The sequence below is a fragment of the Hylobates moloch genome, unplaced genomic scaffold, assembly GCF_009828535.3.
Source record: "Hylobates moloch isolate HMO894 unplaced genomic scaffold, HMol_V3 SCAFFOLD_14, whole genome shotgun sequence".
Classification (NCBI taxonomy): Eukaryota; Metazoa; Chordata; class Mammalia; order Primates; family Hylobatidae; genus Hylobates; species Hylobates moloch.
In genome coordinates this window covers 1,411,289-1,435,126 of record NW_026652289.1, presented here as the reverse complement: position 1 = coordinate 1,435,126, position 23,838 = coordinate 1,411,289, and the positions used below count along the sequence as shown (strand labels likewise).

Below are 23,838 nucleotides of genomic sequence, written 5' to 3'. Positions count from 1 at the left end.
AGAAGCCGTCTGCATCCTAGTGCGTGCTGCGTCTGTCGCAATGCAAGGCAGGGACACCTGAGACCCCGTCCACCAGAGCAGTGTTTACAACACTATCCATAACTCCCTTCCCGTTAGGCAACCCTCCCATGACCCTCATCCCACAGCAAGCCTTTAGCAGGAGAGAGGGAAGAAGAGCCCAGTCTTTGAAACCTTGCCCCCAGTTCAGCACCATTTTCCTTCAAAGGTCTCATCCAAGAATCTCACATTCAAGATAAGTGACACCAGCCCGTCAACAGCTGAAAACCCAAGTCTGGGTCAGGATGGCAGCCTCTGGGCTCCCACATGACTGGCTGGTGGCTGTTCGCTGTTCCTAAGCCGAGGAGCCCATCGAAGCAGAGAATGAGCCAGCACAGCAGTGAGCACCTATCAGAGTGCAGGGAGGGAGGGGCCTCCAAAAACTGTTCTAGGGCCTGCCAGTTGCCTGGGAGTCTCTACTTTGAATTTCCTACATGGGCTCTGTGAGGACTTCCCTGCGTGCCCAGGCTGGTGGAGGTGGACAGCCACTCTTCCATTTGACCTTCCATTTGACCTCCCCAGCCCAGTGAAATCAGGATGAAGGAAGGGGAAGTTCCAGGGTGGGCTTAGATCGGCTCACATGAAAGAGAAAAAGTAAAGGAGAAAATCACCTTTAGTTCTCATCTCTAAATCCTAAAACTCTCTGATTGTGTATTCCTTCTTTTCTTGGAAATCCAAAGTTCTTCTGGTCTATTGCAAAAATTATTTTTTTGACCCTCTGTTCGTTGATTCCTTTGTATCAGAGTCTTCTTCACTTTGAAGATAACATGTATACTACCCTTGACCACAAGACTTGAAGGTGGCTTGTGTTCCCCTGGAGGAATCCAAGTGTCTTATAGTTTCTTTTTTGCTGTTGGCTGCAAAAAATAACCTCTGTGCAGTTGAGGTTGGCTGCAATTAGAATAACCTCTGTGCTCCTGAGATGACCAGGAGTTCTGTTTTAAAGGAAGGAAATGCATTTTGTTTTGCCTAAAGGAATCAAATACAACATCAGTATAAAATAATATATTCAAGGTATTTCACTGATTTTTTTAACAAACCAAACACTTGCTTCCCTTATTAACCTCTCGTCAACATTGTTTATAAGGATTATTAGTCCATTTGTACTTTAACAAATCAGTGCTGCTAGATCCCATGTGATTTTTTATTTTCAGGGTTACTCTTTGCTAAAATATTAAAGTCTGAGTTCATAATATTGTCTGATGTGACTTGTCTTCCCTTAATATTGACAGAGTGGCATATAAGACCATTGAAATGACATCAAATGCCGTAGGTCCCAGATGTCTGAACCTTTAGTGTGTAGGCTGGGAGCACCTTAGGCAGATGCAGATAGAAGCGCCAGTATAGATGTCACCCCTGCCTCCCTGGCTTGGCTGTGTGCCTGCAGTGACTTCTGTGTGGAGCACGACCGGAGCCCCTGGCTTGGGAAGGCTTGAGGGACATCTGTTGGTCTCCAGCCTGGGGAGGGGTGCAGGTGGGCAGGTCTGTCTCAGCCCCCTGATGCCACGTTCCTCTGGGCTCTGTAGGTGCTGAACACCAGGCTCTAGGCCTCATGTCCACAACCACTAGGGCATGAGTGGATGGAGCTGCACTTCTAGTCTCTGCCAGAGTGGACCCTGCCACCTTGGGTCTTTGGAGCCCCCAGGATAGCCCAGGAATGTGACATGTGTTCCTTGTAGGAGCCAGGTGGCCCTCCCAGAACCAGTCCTTAGGGGTTGGTTGCTGGGCTCTACTGTCTTTCAGCAGGAAATTTCCAAATGTGCACTCCAGGACGGGTGGGAAACCCTTACTCTTTTTCTACAGTAATCCTTGAAGGACATAGGTCAGACATCCCTGCATGTCGTTGCAGGTAAATGGTGCTGCCTGGGACTGTGTGGCATGGGTTTAACTCTTAAGAGCATGTTTTTTTGGTCCTTATATCTGTCCCCCAAATTAAGAGAGAAGTCCTTCATTAACCATACAGGTTAATGAGACCCGTAATCCCCTCAAGGGGGGCTGAGCCCTGGCCATGTGCCTCAGATGTCTGCGTTAACAAGCATCAGCCCCAGCACCAGACCTTCCACTTGAGGCTCTCAGAACTCGCTCTGAAGTTAAATTTCTTCACCTCTCTTGGAAAGTTTGGAGATTCGCCTAATCTTATATGAAATGGAAACTTTTATTTTCTCTGGCTTATCCCTGATCTTCTTATGACCTTTTCTTCTCTGTAAAATCGAATGAATCGCCCTTTCCCTCTGGCACCCTGGCCAATTCGAATGCGTCGCCCCTTCCCTCTGGCACCCTGGCCACATCCTGTGTTTCTGTCACAGCCTCAGTTCCTCATGTCCGGTCACCCCTGCATTGCAGATGCCGCTGCCTGCGGGTGCATGGATCCCTGCCACCAAAGCCTCTGTCCATTCTCCACGTGACTTGTCTTGAACACTGTCCTCTGGGGCTCACTGATATTTACTGGTACCATGATAAGAGAAAAACATCCTGACAACTATCTTTTCTATTCATTTCAGAAATATTTTGTTAAGGACCAACCTGAGGTTGCTGGGTTTTCCTAGTGGTCATTTGATTTTCCAGACAAGTGTGAAATTGGTGGGACATGAGTTGAAACTGGCTCTTAACACCCACCTCCCAGCAGACATCATTTCCCAAAATGCCATGGGCTCATTATATCCAAGATAAATCATAAGCCATAAGACCATGTCCCAAATCCAACAAATACATCTGTTCTCAGAAGCACTTTAATACAGGTGTCTGTCTGACCTGAGCATATACCTGTGCAGGTGTTCCAAACGTCTAAGTGCTTTCCCTCCCCGTGCTGTTCTCTGGTACATGATTCTATCGTACCGTCTGGGCGAGTGAGCGGAGTCAGAGCACATTTGTGTGGAGAGACTGGAATGACTGAGAAGCCTCTCGGTGGCGCCTTTGAGGGAGGTGCTGTGCACAGCTTGTGGCTCCTTTGACTGGATCGCATCTCCAAGCTGCCCCTTTCTCTTGCCTGTGATTTTGCACATCATCCTGGGCTGTGCTCCCAGCTGTGTGTGGCCCTGGAGCTGACTGAGCCACACTGTGTGTGCACGTGGGAGAGGGCAAGGGGGGTGGGAGGGCCATACTAGGTGGGCGTAGGCGTGGGCAGGTGGCCCTGAGCAGGCAGTTTTGCCTGTTTGCCTCGGTTTCCTCCTGAGGGCCGGGCTGGCCTGCGGTGAGGATTGGAGGGATGCCCGTGTGTGGTGCCCACACTCCACACTGGCCCCACGCGGGTGGCGAAGGACCCAGCCAGAGCCTGGCAGGATCCTGGGGTGTCTATTTCCAAGGAATGTTCTGGAAGAAACATACACACATACTTGTTTGCCAGATTTACCTGTGTTGTTTTCCAGATGAGAAGCAGCCCGTGTCACTCCATAAGGGAGAGTGCGTGCAGCATTCAGAGAGTGAGCCCTGCTTCTAGCTGCGCCTGGCCCCTAACCTGCATCTGTGCTTCCCACACAGGTTTTAGCTGACGCTGTCTCACGCCTGGTCCTGGGTAAGTTCGGTGACCTGACCGACAACTTCTCCTCCCCTCACGCTCGCAGAAAAGTGCTGGCTGGAGTCGTCATGACAACAGGTAACCATCTTGGTGTTGTACATAACCCTGCCTGTTTTCATGTCTGACAAATGTGAAATGTTCTCAATCAACAAAAACCACTGTGCCACACCGACGGGAGATGGTTACTTCTTTTTTTCTTCAAAATGTCTGCCGTATGCAAGTTTAGGAACTGCACTTACAAGCATTTTTCCCAAAATGTTCACCTTTTTAACCTAAATTTGTTTTATTTGGAGAAAGCGTACTATATTAATATTTGATTCCCATCATCTTCGTCCTGTGAATATTCAGCCTCAATCTGCTCTGGAAGATGGCAAGGGGCTTACTAATTCTTGCTTTATTTGAAAGTAGGGCCTATCTATTGTATCGGTTAATGTTAACGATGCCAGATAAGTTTCCGTGTGACTTCTTTTGAGGAGGGAGAAAGCTCTAGCAAGAGTAGAAAATCTGTGGGGAAAAAAAGCACAATTTAGAATGATAGAAGAAACCCTATTAAATTAGTCTAGAAGTTCCCGGTAGCAAAAGGAACCCCCAAATCCTCTTCCCACATCCCGGGAGTGAGAACACACAGCAGCATCCCTCTGTGGGTAGCTCCTGGGAAAGGAAGCCACATCCTTGGCCAGTGCCTGGCTCCCTGGGTGGAGCAAGACTCAGGGAGTGGACCCCTGTCGTGTGGGGCCGTCTCTGTGCCCAGCATCTGCTCAGCCCAGCCTGGACAGCCAAATGCAGGAAGCAGGCCCTAGAGGTCAGGGAGGAAGCTGGGGACAGTTTCTCTGTCTACATCCTCCAGCCCAGGAGAAACCCCCACTTGTCGGTATGTGACTTTCTTGTCCTTTCCCCCTGAGGGGTCACCTCTATCAGACTCTGCAGCCGTCTTCACTGACCCACCTTTTGCTGCCCTAGGAAACCTGGCTGCTCTGCTCATGACCATTGTTTCCTTGCCATGCCGTGTCCAGGGAGGAGGAAGTACCCGAACAGCAGCTTCTATTCTAATGTTTTGTACCTGTATCTTCTCCCCCTTTTACCTCTCTCCTTACTGCTAACTTTTATGTTAATCAAAGGTGAACACCACAGCGACTGAATAGAGTAGTTCCCTAGGTAAGACTCCCTGCCTCTCCCAGCGGCATGGGTGAGTGAGCTGGTCATGTTCTTTCATCGTTTTTTTGTTGTTGTTGTTTTGTTTTGTTTTTTTTAACCACCTTAGAAGAGGCCGATCACCTTCTGGGAACATTTTACATCTTAGTGTGTACTTCACCTGAGACCACTTGCTCAGAGCCATAGTTTACCAACTGAAGCCAGGAGGCTGGAGCACTTGGCACTCCAGACAGCTGGTTCAGGGGGCTCCCGCTGGTTGAGTGGCCTTGGGCAGGTTACAAGGCCTCTGTGCCTCAGTTCCCTCATCTATACAGTGGAGACATTAGTAGCATGAGCCTCAGAGGACATCATGGGAATGCAGTGAGGACAATTTACCTAACAGACCTGGTGCATACCTGCCACATGGTGTGCACACTGTTGGTTCAGCTGTAGTGGATGCGAGTTTCCCAGCAGGTAACTTCCAGGGTCCCGGCATCACGCCTCTCTGGTCAGTGGTTTATCTCACAAAGTTGAGACGGAGTGATCTGTCTGTAGGAGTTCACCACTGCTTGTGATTTCACTCCCAGCGTGGTTACATGGTGACAGTTTACTAATGAAAACATCGCAAGTGAATTCTGTTTTCCTTCTTATTCGTCTGCGTGCCATTAACCCCTCCTTCCTAATCTCTTTAGTACTTTGATATTTGATGTCAAGATTAATAACCAGACCAGTTAGTCCACCTTTCCATAGTGTTGCCCAGCTGTGTTCTAGCTGTGGGCATTCAAGAAAAGATGCTATTGCATACCAGAGGAAATGACTTCCTTGAGTTTAGTGTCTGGACACTAAGCAGTGACGATGGTTGGCTTTCCAGAAATGTCACAAAGCGAGTCCTCAATAGGAGGTTGTTTGCATGTATACATTTGCCCACTTAAAAAATAGGTGGTAAGAATATGCATGAAGATGAGCTTGAAAAGTCTGTTGGCCCCTGAAAATTAAGTCACTGAGAATAAGGGTCAGACTTCAGGAGCACAGTTAGGCAAACATTACTGTGAATTACAGAAAATAGTGTCTCTTTTTTTTTTTTTTTTTTTTTCAGGCACAGATGTTAAAGATGCCAAGGTGATAAGTGTTTCTACAGGAACAAAATGTATTAATGGTGAATACATGAGTGATCGTGGCCTTGCATTAAATGACTGCCATGCAGAAATAATATCTCGGAGATCCTTGCTCAGATTTCTTTATACACAACTTGAGCTTTACTTAAAGTAAGTTTAGTAAACAAATAAGGACAGGAAGCTATTTTTAAAAAATATTCTTCTATTAGAAAACATTGCAAAGCCTTTCATTGTTTCTGTAATCATGGAAAATCTCTCAAAATCATGACTTTAATTAGTAACAATAAGGCTGGATCCCATTCTCCCACAATGCTCAACACACATATGCACACATACAATAACATAACGTGGTCATAAATTTCAAGTCTGTGTTTAAGACCATGTGATTTTGTTGTATGCAGTGTAAATAGAAGTTCCCAAACTGCCAGGTAAAGGTGGTGATTTTTATTCTAGTCACCATTTCTAGAAAGAGCTAGTCATGTATCCAAACTCCTTTTCTTTACAAAGCCATTTTTTGTATGTGGTCTTTCTGTTCTGAAGTCATAAATTGGAAGAAGGAAAGGTTACTCACATTCTGATGACATATCCATTATTGAGTGACAAGAACTGTATTAATTATCCTAAACATGTAAAATAAATATTCCAGTTCAAACTTATCTTTCCTCTGTGGAAAATACTAGCCTCTGAAAATGATAGACTAAAATTTAACTATATACAGCTTTAAATGTTACTTTTGCAACTTTTTTCCTTTCAGTAACAAAGATGATCAAAAAAGATCCATCTTTCAGAAATCAGAGCGAGGGGGGTTTAGGCTGAAGGATAATGTCCAGTTTCATCTGTACATCAGCACCTCTCCCTGTGGAGATGCCAGAATCTTCTCACCACATGAGCCAATCCTGGAAGGTATGAGACGAGATTCTTCAACAAGCCAGTTTCTCAAGAAAGTGTTAACAGATAAAAACTAACCTACGTTAATATCCCTTTTCCTTTTTTTCTTTTTATTTTTAGACTTGGATGTGGATCTGATAAGAGTCTCTATAAAAGCATGGATTTTTTTTCTTTCCGATTAATAACTTAATTAGAAAACTTTAATGAATGAAAAATGCTGATTGTAATTAACCAAGGAATTAGAATGGAGCGAGAGTATTGGATTAAAATTGTATCAGTATTTAAATTTGGGTAATAAATATCTCAATCAGAGGTGTATGTGATCCTCCATATTTCTGAGGAATTCTAATTTGCTAAATATGTAATTATTTATTTGCCTGATATTTCAGAAGCAGATAGACACTAATGAAAAGTGAAACCACTATTGTGATCATATTTTTTTCCATCCTTCTTTACATTTGAGGTTAGCACTTTTGTTTTTTAGTGTTTTGTATCCACATCCCTTCTCTCAAGCTCTTAGGCATTGTTTATTCCAAATAGAACGTTTTATTACATTACTTTGCTTGTTTATAAAAGCAACAGGCATACTCACTGTGGAAAATTGCTAACTATTTTTAAAATATAAGAACATTAAAATCACCCATGTTCCTGTAACCCAGAAATCCTCACTATGGATGTTTTACCATACTTTCCATGGGTTTATTTCTGCATCTGTCTAGATTTATTTTGGAAATTTTAAAAATATAGAGGAAAATAACATGGCAAACACTCAAGTATCCATCACCCAGAATAAGCAAATGTTAGCATTTTGTCCTATTTGCTTCCGTGCATTTTTAATGATAGAAATAAATCATTTCAGTTAAAGTGAAAACCCCATTTCCCCAACTCCCTTGGAGACTACTTTTGTGAATTTTGTTTGTGTTATGTCCTTCCTACTCAATTTCATATAATTTTTTTTTTTTTTTTTGAGACAGGGTCTCGCTCTTACACCCAGGCTGGAGTGCAGTGGTGCAATCATGGCTCACTGCAGCCTCGACCTCCTGGGCTCTTAAGCGATCCTTCCACCTCAACCTTCCAAGGAGCTGGGACTACAGGCATGTACAACTATACCTGGCTAATTTTTATATTTTTTGTAGAGATGGGGTTTCACCATGTTGCCCAGGCTGGTCTTAAACTCCTGAGCTCAAGCGATCCACCTGCCTCAGCCTCCCAAAGTGCTGAGATTACAGGTGTGAGCACCATACCCAGCCTCTCAGTTTCATATACTTATTTTGTATGTGTATTTTGTATGTATGGCATAAACATATGCATTTATATGCACAGACTATATTTTAAATTTATAAGCTATTGTTAGATGTGCTTTTCAATAAATTAAATAGATGGTTTACTACCTGTGGGGTTTTAACTCTTTTTCTCTCTTAGAACCAGCAGATAGACACCCAAATCGTAAAGCAAGAGGACAGCTGCGGACCAAAATAGAGTCTGGTGAGGGGACAATTCCAGTGCGCTCCAATGCGAGCATCCAAACGTGGGACGGGGTGCTGCAAGGGGAGCGGCTGCTCACCATGTCCTGCAGTGACAAGATTGCACGGTAAGGGGCGGGGGCTCCCTGTGGCCACCTCCCTGCACACAGGATTCATCCGTACTGTTTGCCAACCTCCCTTGTCCACAACCATTTGGATTTTGGCCCCATTTCCCACTCAGGTGTTCCACAGTATTCTTTGAAGGACTGAGGTTCTAAACAGGTGCTGCTGGGACCCCCGTGAGGGGCAGCAGCAGGACCTAGACACGGGAGGCTCCACGCTTCTCACATTCCTATCCTTTAAAACAAGCGTCTCAGAGTTTACCACTTATTTTTAACGTGGGCTTCGGGGTTAAACTGATGTTTTTAATGGGCTACAGGCCATGACATCTTAAAACTACTGGCTTCTCCTCATTAGTAGTAGATGCAACTTCAGTGGTCACATTCATCATTCAGTTAACATTTTAGGTAGTTGATACTTGCATTTTCAAAGTAATGCAAGCTCTGTCACAGGCATTGTGTTCTAAGCACAGAGAGCATCCCCAGCCATTCTGTGCCTGGGTGTGGGTTAGGCTTAGAGGAGGGCTCTGCAAGCACACTTCTCTAGTCAGCAGGCACCTGGGAGATACTCATCTCTCAGAGGCCTGTATCCAGAGCAGATTATAGAAAACCCATTTCTTCAGATGATATCAGTTCCAGTAGTTCTTTGTTTTCATTTTTAAACTAATATTTATTTGGAAAAAAAAGTAACATAAGCAGATGGTAAAAAGCATACAATGATAAAGTTTAAAACCTCCCTCTTCAGAGCCCTACTGTGGCACCCATAGTGAGTGGGTTTTGACTGTCCATCCAGAAGCTGTCAAAATTGATGCATACGCATGTGCACATGCACATCTTTTCATTGTTTGTGTGCCCTTTGTGTTGATTTCCTTCAGTGGGTCTTGTCAGGCAACCTCAAGTACAGGGAGCTGGACTAACGACACATTTTGGGCCATTGCCCACAGCCCGGGTGACCACTGTGATGTGTTTACTTATTATTTGTCTTTCCAGTCCACCTCCACATGTGCATATGTCAACTTTGTGTGTGTGTGGTGGTGGGGAGAGGGGTGTACTCTTGAAAAATACACAATAGAATTATTTGGAGTGTTTGTTGCTAATTTACAGAAATGATATTATGCTATAAATCCTATCTGATTCTTACATATTCATTCAACTTATATTTTTGGAGCTATTTCTGTTGCTCTAACCAACAGCCAGTTCACTACTGACTTTTGCAAATCTTCCTTCATAGTCATGGGCCATTTCCTTCATGATGGGGCACCCAGATTTCTTCTAACTCCCTTATACATGTAGCCCTGAATATCCTTCAACTTATGCAAACTCCATCACGATATTATAGACTTTGCTAGAGTTTCTTGGGGCATATATTTAGGAGTTATGCACATATATAACTTCACAGAATAATATCAGATTGCATCCCAGGGCAGTCACACTAGTTGACACTTACACCAATAGTGCATTAAATTAGCTTCTCCCACATTCTGTAAACTGATATCTTCATAGTTTCAATTTTTATTTCTCTTTATCACTAGGAATGTTGAGCATCTCTTCAATTACGTATTAACTGTTCATCTTACACCTTCTTTGAGTTGTCTGTTAATATCATTTTTTCATTTGTCTTTTGAATCTCATGCCTTTTTCCTGATATTCAGAGTTCCTTTTATAGTTGATATTGTAATCCTTAGCCCTTTGAGAAGATGCAGTGTCTTCTCCAAGTCCTTTCCCCCTTAAATAGTCTTGCACTCTGTTGAAGATGATTTGAACATATACACAAGGGTTTATTACTGTGCTGTCTATTCTATTCCATATGTCTATTCTTTATGCCAGTGTCATGCTGTTTTGATTACTGTAGCTTTGTAATATGTTTTGAAATGAAGTTTGAATCCTCCAACTTTATTCTTCTTTTTTCAAAATTGTTTTTGGCTATCCAGGGTCTCCTGAAATTTTTGGATGAATTTTTTCTTTTTTTTTTTTTTTTTTTTGAGACGGAGTCTTGCTCTCTCACCCAGGCTTGAGTGCAGTGGCGCAATCTTGGCTTGCTGCAAGCTCCGCCTCCCAAGTTCACGCCATTCTCCTGCCTCAGCCTCTCCGAGTAGCTGGGACTACAGGCGCCCGCCACCATGCCCGGCTAATTTTTTGTATTTTTAGTAGAGACGGTGTTTCACCATGGTCTCGATCTCCTGACCTCGTGATCCGCCCGCCTCGGCCTCCCAAAGTGCTGGGATTACAAGCGTGAGCCACCACGCCCGGCCTGGATGAATTTTTTCAAAAAATGCCATGGTTATTTTGATAGGGATTATGTTGACTCTACAGATTGCTTTGGTTAATATGGACATCTTAACAATATTAAGTCTTCTAACTCATGAACATGGGATATATTTCCATTTATTTGTATCTTCATTTCTTTCAACAGTGTTTTATAATTTTTATTGTACAAGCCATTCACCCCCTTGGTTAGGCTTATTACTAAGTAATTTATTCTTTTTTATGCTATTGAAAATTGTTTTCTTAATTCCCTTTTCAGATCATTCACTGTTAGTGCATGGAAATGCAACTGATTTTTGTGTGTTGATTTTGTATCCTATGACTTTGCTGAATGTGCTTATTGTTTAAACAGTTTTGTGGAATCTTTAGGGTTTTCTACATATAAAATTATGTCATCTGCAAGCAGATATAATTTTACTTCTTCCTTTCCATTTTGGATGCCCTTTATTTCTTCTTCATGCCTACTTACTGTGGCTAGAACTTCTAATACTATGTTAAATAGAAGTGGCAAAAGTGGACATCCTTGCATTGTACCTGATCTTAGAGGAACAGTTTTCAGTCTTTCACCATTGAGTACAGTATTAACTGTGGTCTTTTCGTAAATGGCCTGTATTATGTTGAGTTAGTTTTTTCCTATTCCTAGTTTGTTGAATGTATTTATTATTAAGAAAGGGTGTTAAATCTTGTCAAATGCTTTTTCTGCATCAATTGAGATGATCATGTGGCTTTTGCCCTTCATTCTGTTAATGTAATGTATTAATTGATTTTCATATGTTGAACCATCCTTGCATTCCAGGAGTATCATGATGTATAATCCTTTTAATATGCTATTGAATTTGGTTTGTTCAGAATTTTTGCATCAGTAGTCATCAGAGATACTGGTCTGTAGCTTTTTTTACCCTTCTTCATGTCTTTGGCTTTGATATCAGGGTACTGCTGACATCATAGAGTGAGCTTGGAAATGTTCTCTTCTCTTTAGTTTTTTTGGGAGAGTTTCAGGAGGATTGGTGTTAATTATTCTTAAATGTTTGGTAGAATTCTCTAGTGAAAACATTTGGTCCTGGGCTTTTTTTCTGAGATGGAGTCTCACTCTGTCACCCAGACTAGAGTGCAGTGGCACGATCTTGGCTCACTGCAGCCTCCGCCTCCTGGATTCAAGTGATTCTTCTGCTTCAGCCTCCTGAGTAGCTGGGATTACAGGCACCTACCACCATGCCCAGCTAATTTTTGTATTTTTAGTAGAGATAGAGTTTCACCATGTTGGTCAGGCTGATCTTGAATTCCTGACCACAGGTGATTCACCTGCCTCGGCCTCCCAAAGTGCTGGGTTTACAGGCATGAGCCACTGTCCCCAGCCATGGGCTTTTCTTAATTGGGAAATTTTTGATTACTGACCTAATATTCCTATCCATTAATAGTTTGAATGAATCCTTTTTCATATTCATTATTCCTGCTATCATTTGGTTACCATCTGTGTGGAATATATTTTTCCATCCTTTCACTTTCAGCCTGTGTATCCTTAAATCCAAAATTAGTCTCTTATAGACAGTACATTATATTTTACCAATCTGTATTTTTGTTGGGATTTTTCTTGACTTTAAAAGTAATCATGATAGGGAGATTATTTGCCTTTTGTTTTTTCTTTTTTATTATACTTTAGGGTTTTAGGGTACATGTGCACAATGTGACAATGTGCAGGTTTGTTACATATGTATCCATGTGCCATGTTGATTTCCTGCACCCATTAACTCGTCCTTTAGCATTAGGTGTATCTCCTAATGCTGTCCCTCCCCCCTCCCCCCACCCCACAACAGTCCCCGGAGTGTGATGTTCCCCTTCCTGTGTCCATGAGTTCTCATTGTTCAATTCCCACCTATGAGTGAGAACATGCGGTGTTTGGTTTTTTGTCCTTGTGATAGTTTACTGAGAATGATGTTTTCCAGTTTCATCCATGTCCCTACAAAGGACACGAACTCATCATTTTTTATGGCTGCATAGTATTCCATGGTGTATATGTGCCACATTTTCTTAATCCAGTCTATCGTTGTTGGACATTTGGGTTGGTTCCAAGTCTTTGCTATTGTGAATAGTGCCGCAATAAACATACGTGTGCATGTGTCTTTATAGCAGCATGATTTATAGTCCTTTGGGTATATACCCAGTAATGGGATGGCTGGGTCAAATGGTATTTCTAGTTCGAGATCCCTGAGGAATCGCCACACTGACTTCCACAATGGTTGAACTAGTTTACAGTCCCACCAACAGTGTAAAAGTGTTCCTATTTCTCCACATCCTCTCCAGCACCTGTTGTTTCCTGATTTTTTAATGATGGCCATTCTAACTGGTGTAAGATGGTATCTCACTGTGGTTTTGATTTGCATTTCTCTGATGGCCAGTGATGATGAGCATTTCTTCATGTGTTTTTCGGCTGCATAAATGTCTTCTTTTGAGAAGTGTCTGTTCATGTCCTCTGCCCACTTTTTGATGGGGTTGTTTGTTTTTTTCTTGTAAATTTGTTTGAGTTCATTGTAGATTCTGGATATTAGCCCTTTGTCAGATGAGTAGGTTGCAAAAATTTTCTCCCATTCTGTAGGTTGCCTGTTCACTCTGATGATAGTTTCTTTTGCTGTGCAGAAGCTCTTTAGTTTAATGAGATCCCATTTGTCGATTTTGGCTTTTGTTGCCATTGCTTTTGGTGTTTTAGACATGAAGTCCTTGCCCACGCCTATGTCCTGAATGGTATTGCCTAGGTTTTCTTGTAGGATTTTAATGGTTTTAGGTCTAACATATAAGTCTTTAATCCATCTTGAATTAATTTTTGTATAAGGTGTAAGGAAGGGATCCAGTTGCAGCTTTCTACATATGGCTAGCCAGTTTTCCCAGCACCATTTATTAAATAGGGAATCCTTTCCCCATTTCTTGTTTTTGTCAGGTTTGTCAAAGATCAGATAGTTGTAGCTATGCGGCATCATTTCTGAGGGCTCTGTTCTGTTCCATTGATCTATGTCTCTGTTGTGGTACCAGTACCATGCTGTTTTGGATACTGTAGCCTTGTAGTATAGTTTAAAGTCAGGTAGCGTGATGCCTCCAGCTTTGTTCTTTTGGCTTAGGATTGACTTGGCGATGCGGGCTCTTTTTTGGTTCCATATGAACTTTAAAGTAGTTTTTTCCAATTCTGTGAAGAAAGTCATTGGTAGCTTGATGGGGATGGCATTGAATCTATAAATTACCTTGGGCAGTATGGCCATTTTCACGATATTGATTCTTCCAACCCATGAGCACGGAATGTTCTTCCATTTGTTTGTATCCTCTTTTATTTCATTGAGCAGTGGTTTGTAGTTCTCCTTGAAGAGGTCCTTCACATCCCTTGTAAGTTGGATTCCTAGGTATTTTATTCTCTTTGAAGCAATTGTGAATGGGAGTTCGCTCATGATTTGGCTCTCTGTTTGTCTGTTATTGGTGTACAAGAATGCTTGTGATTTTTGTACATTAATTTTGTATCCTGAGACTTTGCTGAAGTTGCTAATCAGCTTAAGGAGATTTCGGGCTGAGACAATGGGGTTTTCTAGATATACAATCATGTCATCTGCAAACAGGGACAATTTGACTTCCTCTTTTCCTAATTGAATGCCCTTTATTTCCTTCTCCTGCCTGATTGCTCTGGCCAGAACTTCCAGCACTATGTTGAAAAGGAGCGGTGAGAGAGGGCATCCCTGTCTTGTGCCAGTTTTCAGAGGGAATGCTTCCAGTTTTTGCCCATTCAGTATGATATTGGCTGTGGGTTTGTCATAGATAGCTCTTATTATTTTGAGATACGTCCCATCAATACCTAATTTATTGAGAGTTTTTAGCATGAAGAGATGTTGAATTTTGTCAAAGGCCTTTTCTGCATCTATTGAGATAATCATGTGGTTTTTGTCTTTGGTTCTGTTTATATGCTGGATTACATTTATTGATTTGCGTATGTTGAACCAGCCTTGCATCCCAGGGATGAAGCCCACTTGATCATGGTGGATAAGCTTTTTGATGTGCTGCTGGATTCAGTTTGCCAGTATTTTATTGAGGATTTTTGCATCAATGTTCATCAAGGATATTGGTCTGAAATTCTCTTTTTTGGTTATGTCTCTGCCAGGTTTTGGTATCAGGATGATGCTGGCTTCATAAAATGTGTTAGGGAGGATTCCCTCTTTTTCTATTGATTGGAATAGTTTCAGAAGGAATGGTACCAGTTCCTCCTTGTACCTCTGGTAGAATTCAGCTGTGAATCCATCAGGTCCTGGACTCTTTTTGGTTGGTAAGCTATTGATTATTGCCACAATTTCAGAAGCTGTTATTGGTCTATTCAGAGATTCAACTTCTTCCTGGTTTAGTCTTGGGAGGGTGTATTTGTCGAGGAATTTATCCATTTCTTCTAGATTTTCTAGCTTATTTGCATAGAGGTGTTTGTAGTATTCTCTGATGGTAGATTGTATTTCTGTGGGATCGGTGGTGATATCCCCTTTTTCGTTTTTTATTGCATCTATTTGATTCTTCTCTCTTTTCTTCTTTATTAGTCTTGCTAGCGGTCCATCAATTTTGTTGATCTTTTCAAAAAACCAGCTCCTGGATTCATTAATTTTTTGAAGGGTTTTTTGTGTCTCTATTTCCTTCAGTTCTGCTCTGATTTTAGTTATTTGTAGCCTTCTGCTAGCTTTTGAATGTGTTTGCTCTTGCTTTTCTAGTTCTTTTAATTGTGATGTTAGGGTGTCAATTTTGGATTTTTCCTGCTTTCTCTTGTGGGCATTTAGTGCTATAAATTTCCCTCTACACACTGCTTTGAATGTGTCCCAGAGATTCTGGTATGTTGTGTCTTTGTTCTCGTTGGTTTCAAAGAACATCTTTATTTCTGCCTTCATTTCATTATGTACCCAATAGTCATTCAGGAGCAGGTTGTTCAGTTTCCATGTAGTTGAGCGGTTTTGAAGGAGTTTCTTAATCCTGAGTTCTAGTTTGATTGCACTGTGGTCTGAGAGACAGTTTGTTATAATTTCTGTTCTTTTACATTTGCTGAGGAGAGCTTTACTTCCAACTATGTGGTCAATTTTGGAATAGGTGTGGTGTGGTGCTGAAAAAAATGTATATTCTGATGACTTGGGGTGGAGAGTTCTGTAGATGTCTATTAGGTCCACTTTATGTAGAGCTGAGTTCAATTCCTGGATATCCTTGTTAACTTTCTGTCTCGTTGATCTGTCTAATGCTGACAGTGGGATGTTAAAATCTCCCATTATTATTGTGTGGGAGTTTAAGTCCCTTTGTAGGTCACTGAGGACTTGCTTTATGAATCTGGGTGCTCCTGTGTTGGGTGCATATATATTTAGGATAGTTAGCTCTTCTTGTTGAATTGATCCCTTTACCATTATGTAATGGCCTTCTTTGTCTCTTATGATCTTTGTTGGTTTAAAGTCTATTTTATCAGAGACTAGGATTGCAACCCCTGCCTTTTTTTGTTTTCCAGTTGCTTGATAGATCTTCCTCCATCCCTTTATTTTGAGTCTATGTGTGTCTCTGCACGTGAGATGGGTTTCCTGAATACAGCACACTGATGGGTCCTGACTCCTTATCCAGTTTGCCAGTCTGTGTCTTTTGATTGGAGCATTTAGCCCATTTACATTTAACGTTAATATTGTTATGTGTGAGTCTGATCCTGTCATTATGATGTTAGTTGGTTATTTTGCTCGTTAGTTGCTATAGTTTCTTCCTAGCCTCGATGGCCTTTACAATTTGGCATGTTTTTGCAGTGGCTGGAACCGGTTGTTCCTTTCCATGTTTAGTGCTTCCTTCAGGAGCTCTTTTAGGGCAGGCCTGGTGGTGACAAAATCACTCAGCGTTTGCTTGTCTGTAAAGTATTTTATTTCTCCTTCACTTATGAAGCTTAGTTTGGCGGGATAGCAAATTCTGGGTTGAAAATTCTTTTCTTTAAGAATGTTGAATATCGGCCCCCACTCTCTTCTGGCCTGTAGAGTTTCTGCTGAGAGATCAGCTGTTAGTCTGATGGGCTTCCCTTTGTGGGTAACCCGACCTTTCTCTCTGGCTGCCCTTAACATTTTTTCCTTCATTTCAACTTTGGTGAATCTGACAATTATGTGTCTTGGAGTTGCCCTTCTCGAGGAGTATCTTTGTGGCGTTCTCTGTATTTCCTGAATCTGAATGCTGGCCTGCCTTGCTAGATTAGGGAAGTTCTCCTGGATAATATCTTGCAGAGTGTTTTCCAACTTGGTTCCATTCTCCCCATCATTTTCAGGTACACCAATCAGACGTAGGTTTGGTCTTTTCACATAGTCCCAAATTTCTTGGAGGCTTTGTTCATTTCTTTTTATTCTTTTTTCTCTAAACTTCCCTTCTCTCTTCATTTCATTCATTTCATCTTCCATCAGTGATACCCTTTCTTCCAGTTGATCGCATCTGCTACTGAGGCTTCTGCAATCTTCGCGTAGTTCTCGAAACTTGGCTTTCAGCTCCATCAGCTCCTTTAAGCCCTTCTCTCCATTGGTTATTCTAGTTATCCATCCTTCTAATTTTTTTTCAAAGTTTTTAACTTCTTTGCTATTGTTTTGAATTTCCTCTCGTAGCTCAGAGTAGTTTGATCGTCTGAAGCCTTCTTCTCTCAACTCATCAAAGTCATCCTCCATCCAGCTTTGTTCCGTTGCTGGTGAGGAACTGCGTTCCTTTGGAGGAGGAGAGGTGCTCTGTTTTTTAGAGTTTCCAGTTTTTCTGCTCTGTTTTTTCCCCATCTTTGTGGTTTTATCTACTTTTTGCCTTTGGTGATGGTGATGTACAGATGGGTTTTTGGTGTTGAAGTCCTTTCTGTTTGTTAGTTTTCCTTCTACCAGACAGGACCCTCAGCTGCAGGTCTGTTGGAGTTTACTAGAGGTCCACTCCAGACCCTGTTTGGCTGGGTGTCAGCAGCGGTGGCTGCAGAACAGCGGATTTTCGTGAGACCACAAATTCAGCTGTCTGATAGTTCCTCTGAAAGTTTTGTCTCAGAGGAGTACCCGGTTGAATGAGGTGTCAGTCTGACCCTACTGGGGGGGTGCCTCCCAGTTAGGCTGCTCAGGGGTGAGGGACCCACTTTAGGAGGCAGTCTGTCTGTTCTCAGTTCTCCAGCTGCGTGCTGGGAGAACCACTACTCTCTTCAAAGCTGTCAGTCAGACAGGGGCATTTAAGTCTGTGGAGGTTCTTTGCTGAGTTTTTGTTTGTCTGTGCCCTGCCCCCAGAGGTGGAGCCTACAGAGGCAGGCAGGCCTCCTTGAGCTGTGGTGGGCTCCACCCAGTTCGAGCTTCCTGGCTGCTTTGTTTACCTAAGCAAGCCTGGGCAATGGCGGGCGCCCCTCCCCCAGCCTCGCTGCCGCCTTGCAGCTTGATCTCAGACTGCTGTGCTAGCAATCAGCGAGACTCCGTGGGCACAGGACCCTCCGAGCCAGGTGCGGGACACAATCTCCTAGTGTGCCGTTTTCCAGGCCCGTTGGAGAAGCGCAGTATTAGGATGGGGACTGACCCAATATTCCAGGTGCCGTCTGTTTCCCCTTTCTTTGACTAGGAAAGGGAACTCCCTGACCCCTTGCGCTTCCCGAGTGAGGCAATGCCTCGCCCTGCTTCGGCTCGCGCACAATGCGCTTCACCGTCTGTCCTGCACCCACTGTTAGGCACTCCCTAGTGAGATGAAACCGGTACCTCAAGCAGAAATGCAGAAATCATCTGTCTTCTGTGTCGCTGGGGCTGGGAGCTGGAGACCGGAGCTGTTCCTATTCGGCCATCTTGGCTCCACCCGCTTTTTGCTTGTTTTTCCCTTATTCTCTTACTGCCTTCCTTTGTGTTTCTTTCATTATTTTTTGTAATGATAGGTGTATTAGTCCATTTCCATTTTCATTGCTGATAAAGACATACCTGAGACTGGGCAATTTACAAAAGAAAGAGGTTTAATGGACTCACAGTTCCACCTGGCTGGGGAGACCTCACAATCATGGCAGAGGGTGAAAAGCACAATTCACATGGCGGCAGACAAAAGAGAGCTAGCTTTTGCAGGGAAACTCCCCTTTATAAAGTCATCACATCTCATGATACTTGTTCACTATCACAAGAATAGCATGGGAAAGACCTGCCCCTATGATTCGATTACCTCCCACTGGGTCCCTCCGACAATACGTGGGAATTGTGGGAGCTACAATTCAAGATGGGATTTTGGTGGGAACATAGCTAAACCATATCTATAGGATTCTCATTTCTTTTTTTTTTTCCTTTTGTCTCCCTGGGGTACAGAATCTCATTTCTTTTTGCGTATATTCTACAGGTATTTTCTTTGTGGTTACCATTGCAATTACATAAGACATCTTTAAATTATAGCATTCTATTTTAACTTAAACTTCAATTACATAGTAAAACTTTACTTCTTTACTTCCACCCCTCCACACTTTGTTATTGATGTCACAAATTACATCTTTATATACTGTATATCCATTAATATACGTTGTAGTTGTAATGTTTTTGTCATTTAAATTTTATGCACCAAAATTACAATAGTACTGGTTACTGTATTTGTCCATGTGCCTCCCTTTACAGGAGAACCTTATTTTTCCATACAGCTTAATGTTGCTATTTACTGTCTTTTTATTTCAACTTGAAGGACTCACTTTAGCATTTCTTGTAAAGCAGGCTAGTGGTAATGTACTCCCTCTACTTTTGTTTATCTGGAAAAGTCTTAATTTCTTCTTCATTTTTGAAGGACAGTTTTGCCAGATCAAGTATTCTTGGTTGACAGGGTTGGTTTTGTTTTTTTTTTTTTCTTTCAGCACTTATAATATATCATTCCACTCCTTTCTGGCTTGCAAGGTTTCTGCTGAGAAAGCCACAGGTCTTATGAATCCTCCCTTGTATGTGACAAATGGCTTTTCACTTGATGCTTTTAAGATTATCTGTCTTCACTTTAGACAGTTTGATTGAAATGTGTCTTAGTGTGGTTCTCCTTGGATTTATCCATATTTCATCTCTTTGAGCTTGAACTTGTATGGTCCATTTCTTTCCACAGATTTGGGAAATTGTTAGCAATCATTTCTTCAAATAAGCTCTTAGCCCCTTTCTCTCCCTCTTCTCCTTCTGGTATTCCTAGAATACTTGTATCAGTCTGCTTGATAGTATACCATAAGTCCCTTAGTCTCGCTTCACTTTTCTTCATTCTTTTTTCTTTTTGCTCCTCTGACTTAGTGATTTCAAAAAAAGACAGTGACCTGTCTTCTTTTTTCTACCTCTTCAAGTCTTCTGTTGCATGCGTTTAATGATATTTTCAGTTCAGTTATTGTATTTTTCAGCTCCAGAATGTTTGGTTCATTTTTATACTAATGTCTCTTTGTTGATATGCTCATTTTGTTCTTGCCAAGTTTTTCTTATTTTGTTTAGTTGTCTGTGTTCTCTTCTAGCTCATTAGGCATCTTTATGACAGATATTTTAAATTCTTTTTTAGACAGCTGATAGATGTGCATTTCTTTAGGGTCAGTTTCTGGAAATTTACTTTTGGTCCTTTGGTTGGGCCATGTTTTCCTGTTTCTTGTATGCATTGTTTATTTGTGTGCTTTGCTAATATTTGGGCATTTGAAAAAAGAACCACCTTTCCTAGTCTTTGTGTACTGGCTGTGTACAGAGGAAGTTTTTCACTAACAAGCTGGCTGAAAAATCTAGGACCTCTTATGCTTTTTCTGATTTCCTGCTTCTTCTGGTGTCTTCTAGAAAACTGTAGCTCTAATGTGCTGCTTGCCTCTGTTTTTAGTGGCTCCCAAACTCTGGCACCAGTCTCATCACCGAGTCTGAAGAGACTCAGGCAAGACAGAAACCAGTCCTTTGGGCAGACTCCAGACAGCCAGAACATCAGACTAATGATCCACTCTTTTGTTTCCATCCCAAGAGAAGAGCCCCAGTATGGAGGCTTCCTCCCAGTTAGGGGGCACCTTGCTATTTAGGGAAAGGGGCGCAAACAGGCATGCCAAACATCGTGAAATTTCCTATCCCTTTCATTGGAATCTCTTCTTAGTTTTACAATGGCCTGGATACTGTAGCTTCTCAGTTGGTCTCCAGAGTTCTCACAGAGCCATTCTGGTCTGTATATTGTTGTTAACTCGGGGTCTCTATGCGGGAAAGAGGGCCTGTAGCTTCCTAGACTGCCATCTTGTTGAAGTCGTAGTCCAAACACCATTGATTTTTTAATGTTAACCTTATGGCCAGCAACTTAACTCACTTCTTATTCTATTTATACTTTCCTGGTTGTTCTTGAATGTACCAAGTCACAGTCTGTAGATATTAACTGTCCTATATCCTCTTTTGTTATACCAGTGTTATTTTTCTTTATTCGTGCTGTCCAGGACCTTGGATGGTATGTTACAGCACTGTCCGTGTTTTCTTCCTGAATCTCAGAGAGATTGTGAGTGAAGTTTCTCCATGATGTACAGTTTTTGCGACAGGGTTTTAGTAGGTAGCCTTCATCATGCTAGGAAAATTCTCTTCTATTCCTATTGTCTTAGAGCCTTTTTATTATCATATATTGGTATGTAACTTTATCAAATGTTTTATGTGTGTCTATTTTTAATTATGGTAAATAATAGATTTCCTGATGTTGACCACCTTTTTGCATTTGTGACATAAACCTTACTTTGTTATAGTCACTCGTATTTTTAACACAATGTTTGATTTGGATGACTAATATTTTACTTAGGATTTTTGTTTATAGGTTAAATAGGCCTATACTTTTTCTAAACTTTTTAATTGTTCTTATCTGATTTTGAAATCCAGGTTATATAGCCTCATAAAGTGTGTTTGTCTTCTTGTTCTACTTTCTGAAGCCTCTTCTGTGAGACAGCAGTGTATAGAACCCAAGAGTGAAAACATCCAGTCCATATATATATATATATATATATATTTATATTTGTAGTTATCTTCATGGTCATCCTCATCATTTTGGCAGGAGACCAGTCTAGATATTGTAGTTGTAATTTCAGGTCCTTTTCTGGTTACTAGTTTCTTAAATTTTTGTTTCTTCTAGAACAAATTTTTAGCTTTCATATTATTCTAGAAATTTATCTAGAATTTGAAGGTTTGAGGCTGCTTTGAAATAAGCCAGTCGATTGTGGCATTCAGGCAGAGAAGGTGGATCTATAATTAGAGAATAGAGTAGTGGTGGTAAGAGAATGAGAGCTAAAAAAGAGCCAGCTAATGCAGTCAGAAAGAAGAATGCTGGAATTTTACTATAGTAGAGCTACAATAATTTCTGTGGTTATGGTTTCAAAGAGAAGGTATGAGAAGGAGTAACCAAATAAAGTGGACATTTGAAAATAATGGTGTATTGTATTTTACAAAGATAGCCCCACACCAATGCCTCTCATCTAAAATCCTCTCCAATAATATGACCTTGCCACTGTCCCATTAAGAGGTGATGTCTCTGTCCCATCCCTCTGAATCTGAGCCTGCTGTGTGGCTGCTTTGAATAAGAGAATGTGGTGGAAGTAATGCAGTGCTAGTTCTGGCATAGCCTTAATTGGCCTGGCAACTTCCATTTCTTGCCTCTTGGTGGCAGCCACCATGTGAGAGTTGTGACTACCTTGAGACCACCAGGCTATGAGAAGCTGCGCTTCCATGTAGAGAGGCCCTGGAAGATGAGGTGCCACTTGAAGACAGAGAGAGAGCAAGGAACAGTGAAGCACCAAATGTGTAACAAAAGAGTTCACCTGGAAAATGGAAGAGAGAAGACAAAATTACCAATATCGGAATGGGAGAGGTGAAATTACCACAGATGCTACAGATACTAAAAGGATTGTGAAGAGAAATTATAAATAAGTTTATCCCAGTTGACAATTTAGATGAAATGGACATATTTCCTGAAAGACACATACTACCAAAGCTGACTTAAGAAGAAGTAGATAACTTGGGCTATCTATATGTATTAGAGAAAATGAATTTGTAATATAAAGCTTTTCCCACCAAAAATGACAACAAAAGGAAAACCCCAAGCTCAGATGGCTTCACTGTTGAATTCCGAACATTTAAGGAAGAAATACCCATTTTGCACAAAATGTTCCAAAATTGAAGTGAAAGAAATACTTCCCAACTCATTCTGTGAGGCCAGCATTTCCCTGGTTCCAAAACCAGATGAAGACACCACAAGAAAATAAAACTACATGTTAAAATGTGTCATGAACATAGATCCAAAAGTTCTAGCAAAACTTTAGCAAACCAAATACAGCATCATGACCAAGTAGGGGCTATCCCAGGAATTCCAAGGTAAATGAAACATTTGAAAAATCAATATAATTCACCATATTAACAAACTAAAAAAGACACAGAAAAGGCATTTTGCAAAATCCAACATGTATTCCTCATAAAAACTCATAGCAAAATAGAAATAGAAGGAAACCTTCTCAACCTGATAAAGGAAATCTATGAAAAATCTACAGGTAATGTCATTCTTAACAGGGAAAGACTGAATGTGTTTGCCTAAGATCAGGAACAAAATAAGATTGTCTGCTCTCCCCACTTCTGTTCAACATTGTATTGGTAGTTCTAGCCAGTGCTATAAGGTCCTAAGAAATCAGTGGTATCCATATTGAAAAGGAAAAAGTAAAACTGTCTTTATTTGCAGACATACTTGTCTATGTAGGAAATGAGATTGATATTATACAAAGCTATTAGAATGAATGAGTGATTTTAGCATTGTGGCAGAATATAAGATCCAAAATGCAAAATACAAAATTAGTTATATTTTTTACACCTGCAACAAGCAGTTGAAATGTGTAAAGCAATACACTGAAAGCTGTATATTGAAAACCGTAACACATTGCCTAGAGAAATTAAAGAACTAAATAAATGGAGAGATATATCATGGTCACTGGTTGGAAAACTCAGTATTGTCAAGATACCAGTTTTCACCAGATTGATCTATAGACTCAATGCAATCCTAATCAAAATCTCAACAGGATTTTTTGGAGAAATTGACAAACTGATTCCAAAATCCACATGGAAATGCAAAGGACATAGAATAGCCAAAACAACTTTCAAAAGTAAGAACAAAGTAAAAGGCTAATAATATCCTGATTTCAAGATAGTAATTAAGAAAGTATGATTTTGGCATAAGGATAAGTATACAAACAGCTGATTCCTTATTATTTAGAGTGGTTTTAGGTTTATAGGAAAATTGAGTGGTAGATACAGAATTTCCCATATACCCAGTGCCCTCACGTATGCACAGCCTCCCCAGTCATCAGCATCTCCCAC

The 23,838-nt window shown here is 41.3% G+C and overlaps 1 protein-coding gene across 11 annotated transcripts in view; it reads left to right on the top strand.

The window, feature by feature from the left end:
* The window catches only part of ADARB1 (adenosine deaminase RNA specific B1), a 165,300-nt gene that overhangs the window by 106,178 nt on the left and 35,284 nt on the right, over window positions 1-23,838 (top strand). For 10 of the 11 annotated variants that reach the window (XR_009209882.1, XM_032174577.2, XM_032174574.2 and 7 more), the window contains 5 exons: window positions 3,535-3,649; window positions 5,799-5,967; window positions 6,572-6,720; window positions 7,680-7,799; window positions 8,128-8,296. Coding sequence is in view for 10 of the 11 variants with exons in the window: in XM_032174577.2 (XP_032030468.1) it covers window positions 3,535-3,649; window positions 5,799-5,967; window positions 6,572-6,720; window positions 7,680-7,799; window positions 8,128-8,296 (722 nt within the window). In the remaining variant the exon portion in view is untranslated. The remainder of the gene's footprint in view (window positions 1-3,534; window positions 3,650-5,798; window positions 5,968-6,571; window positions 6,721-7,679; window positions 7,800-8,127; window positions 8,297-23,838) is intronic. The other variant, XM_058428049.1, reaches the window with a different exon arrangement.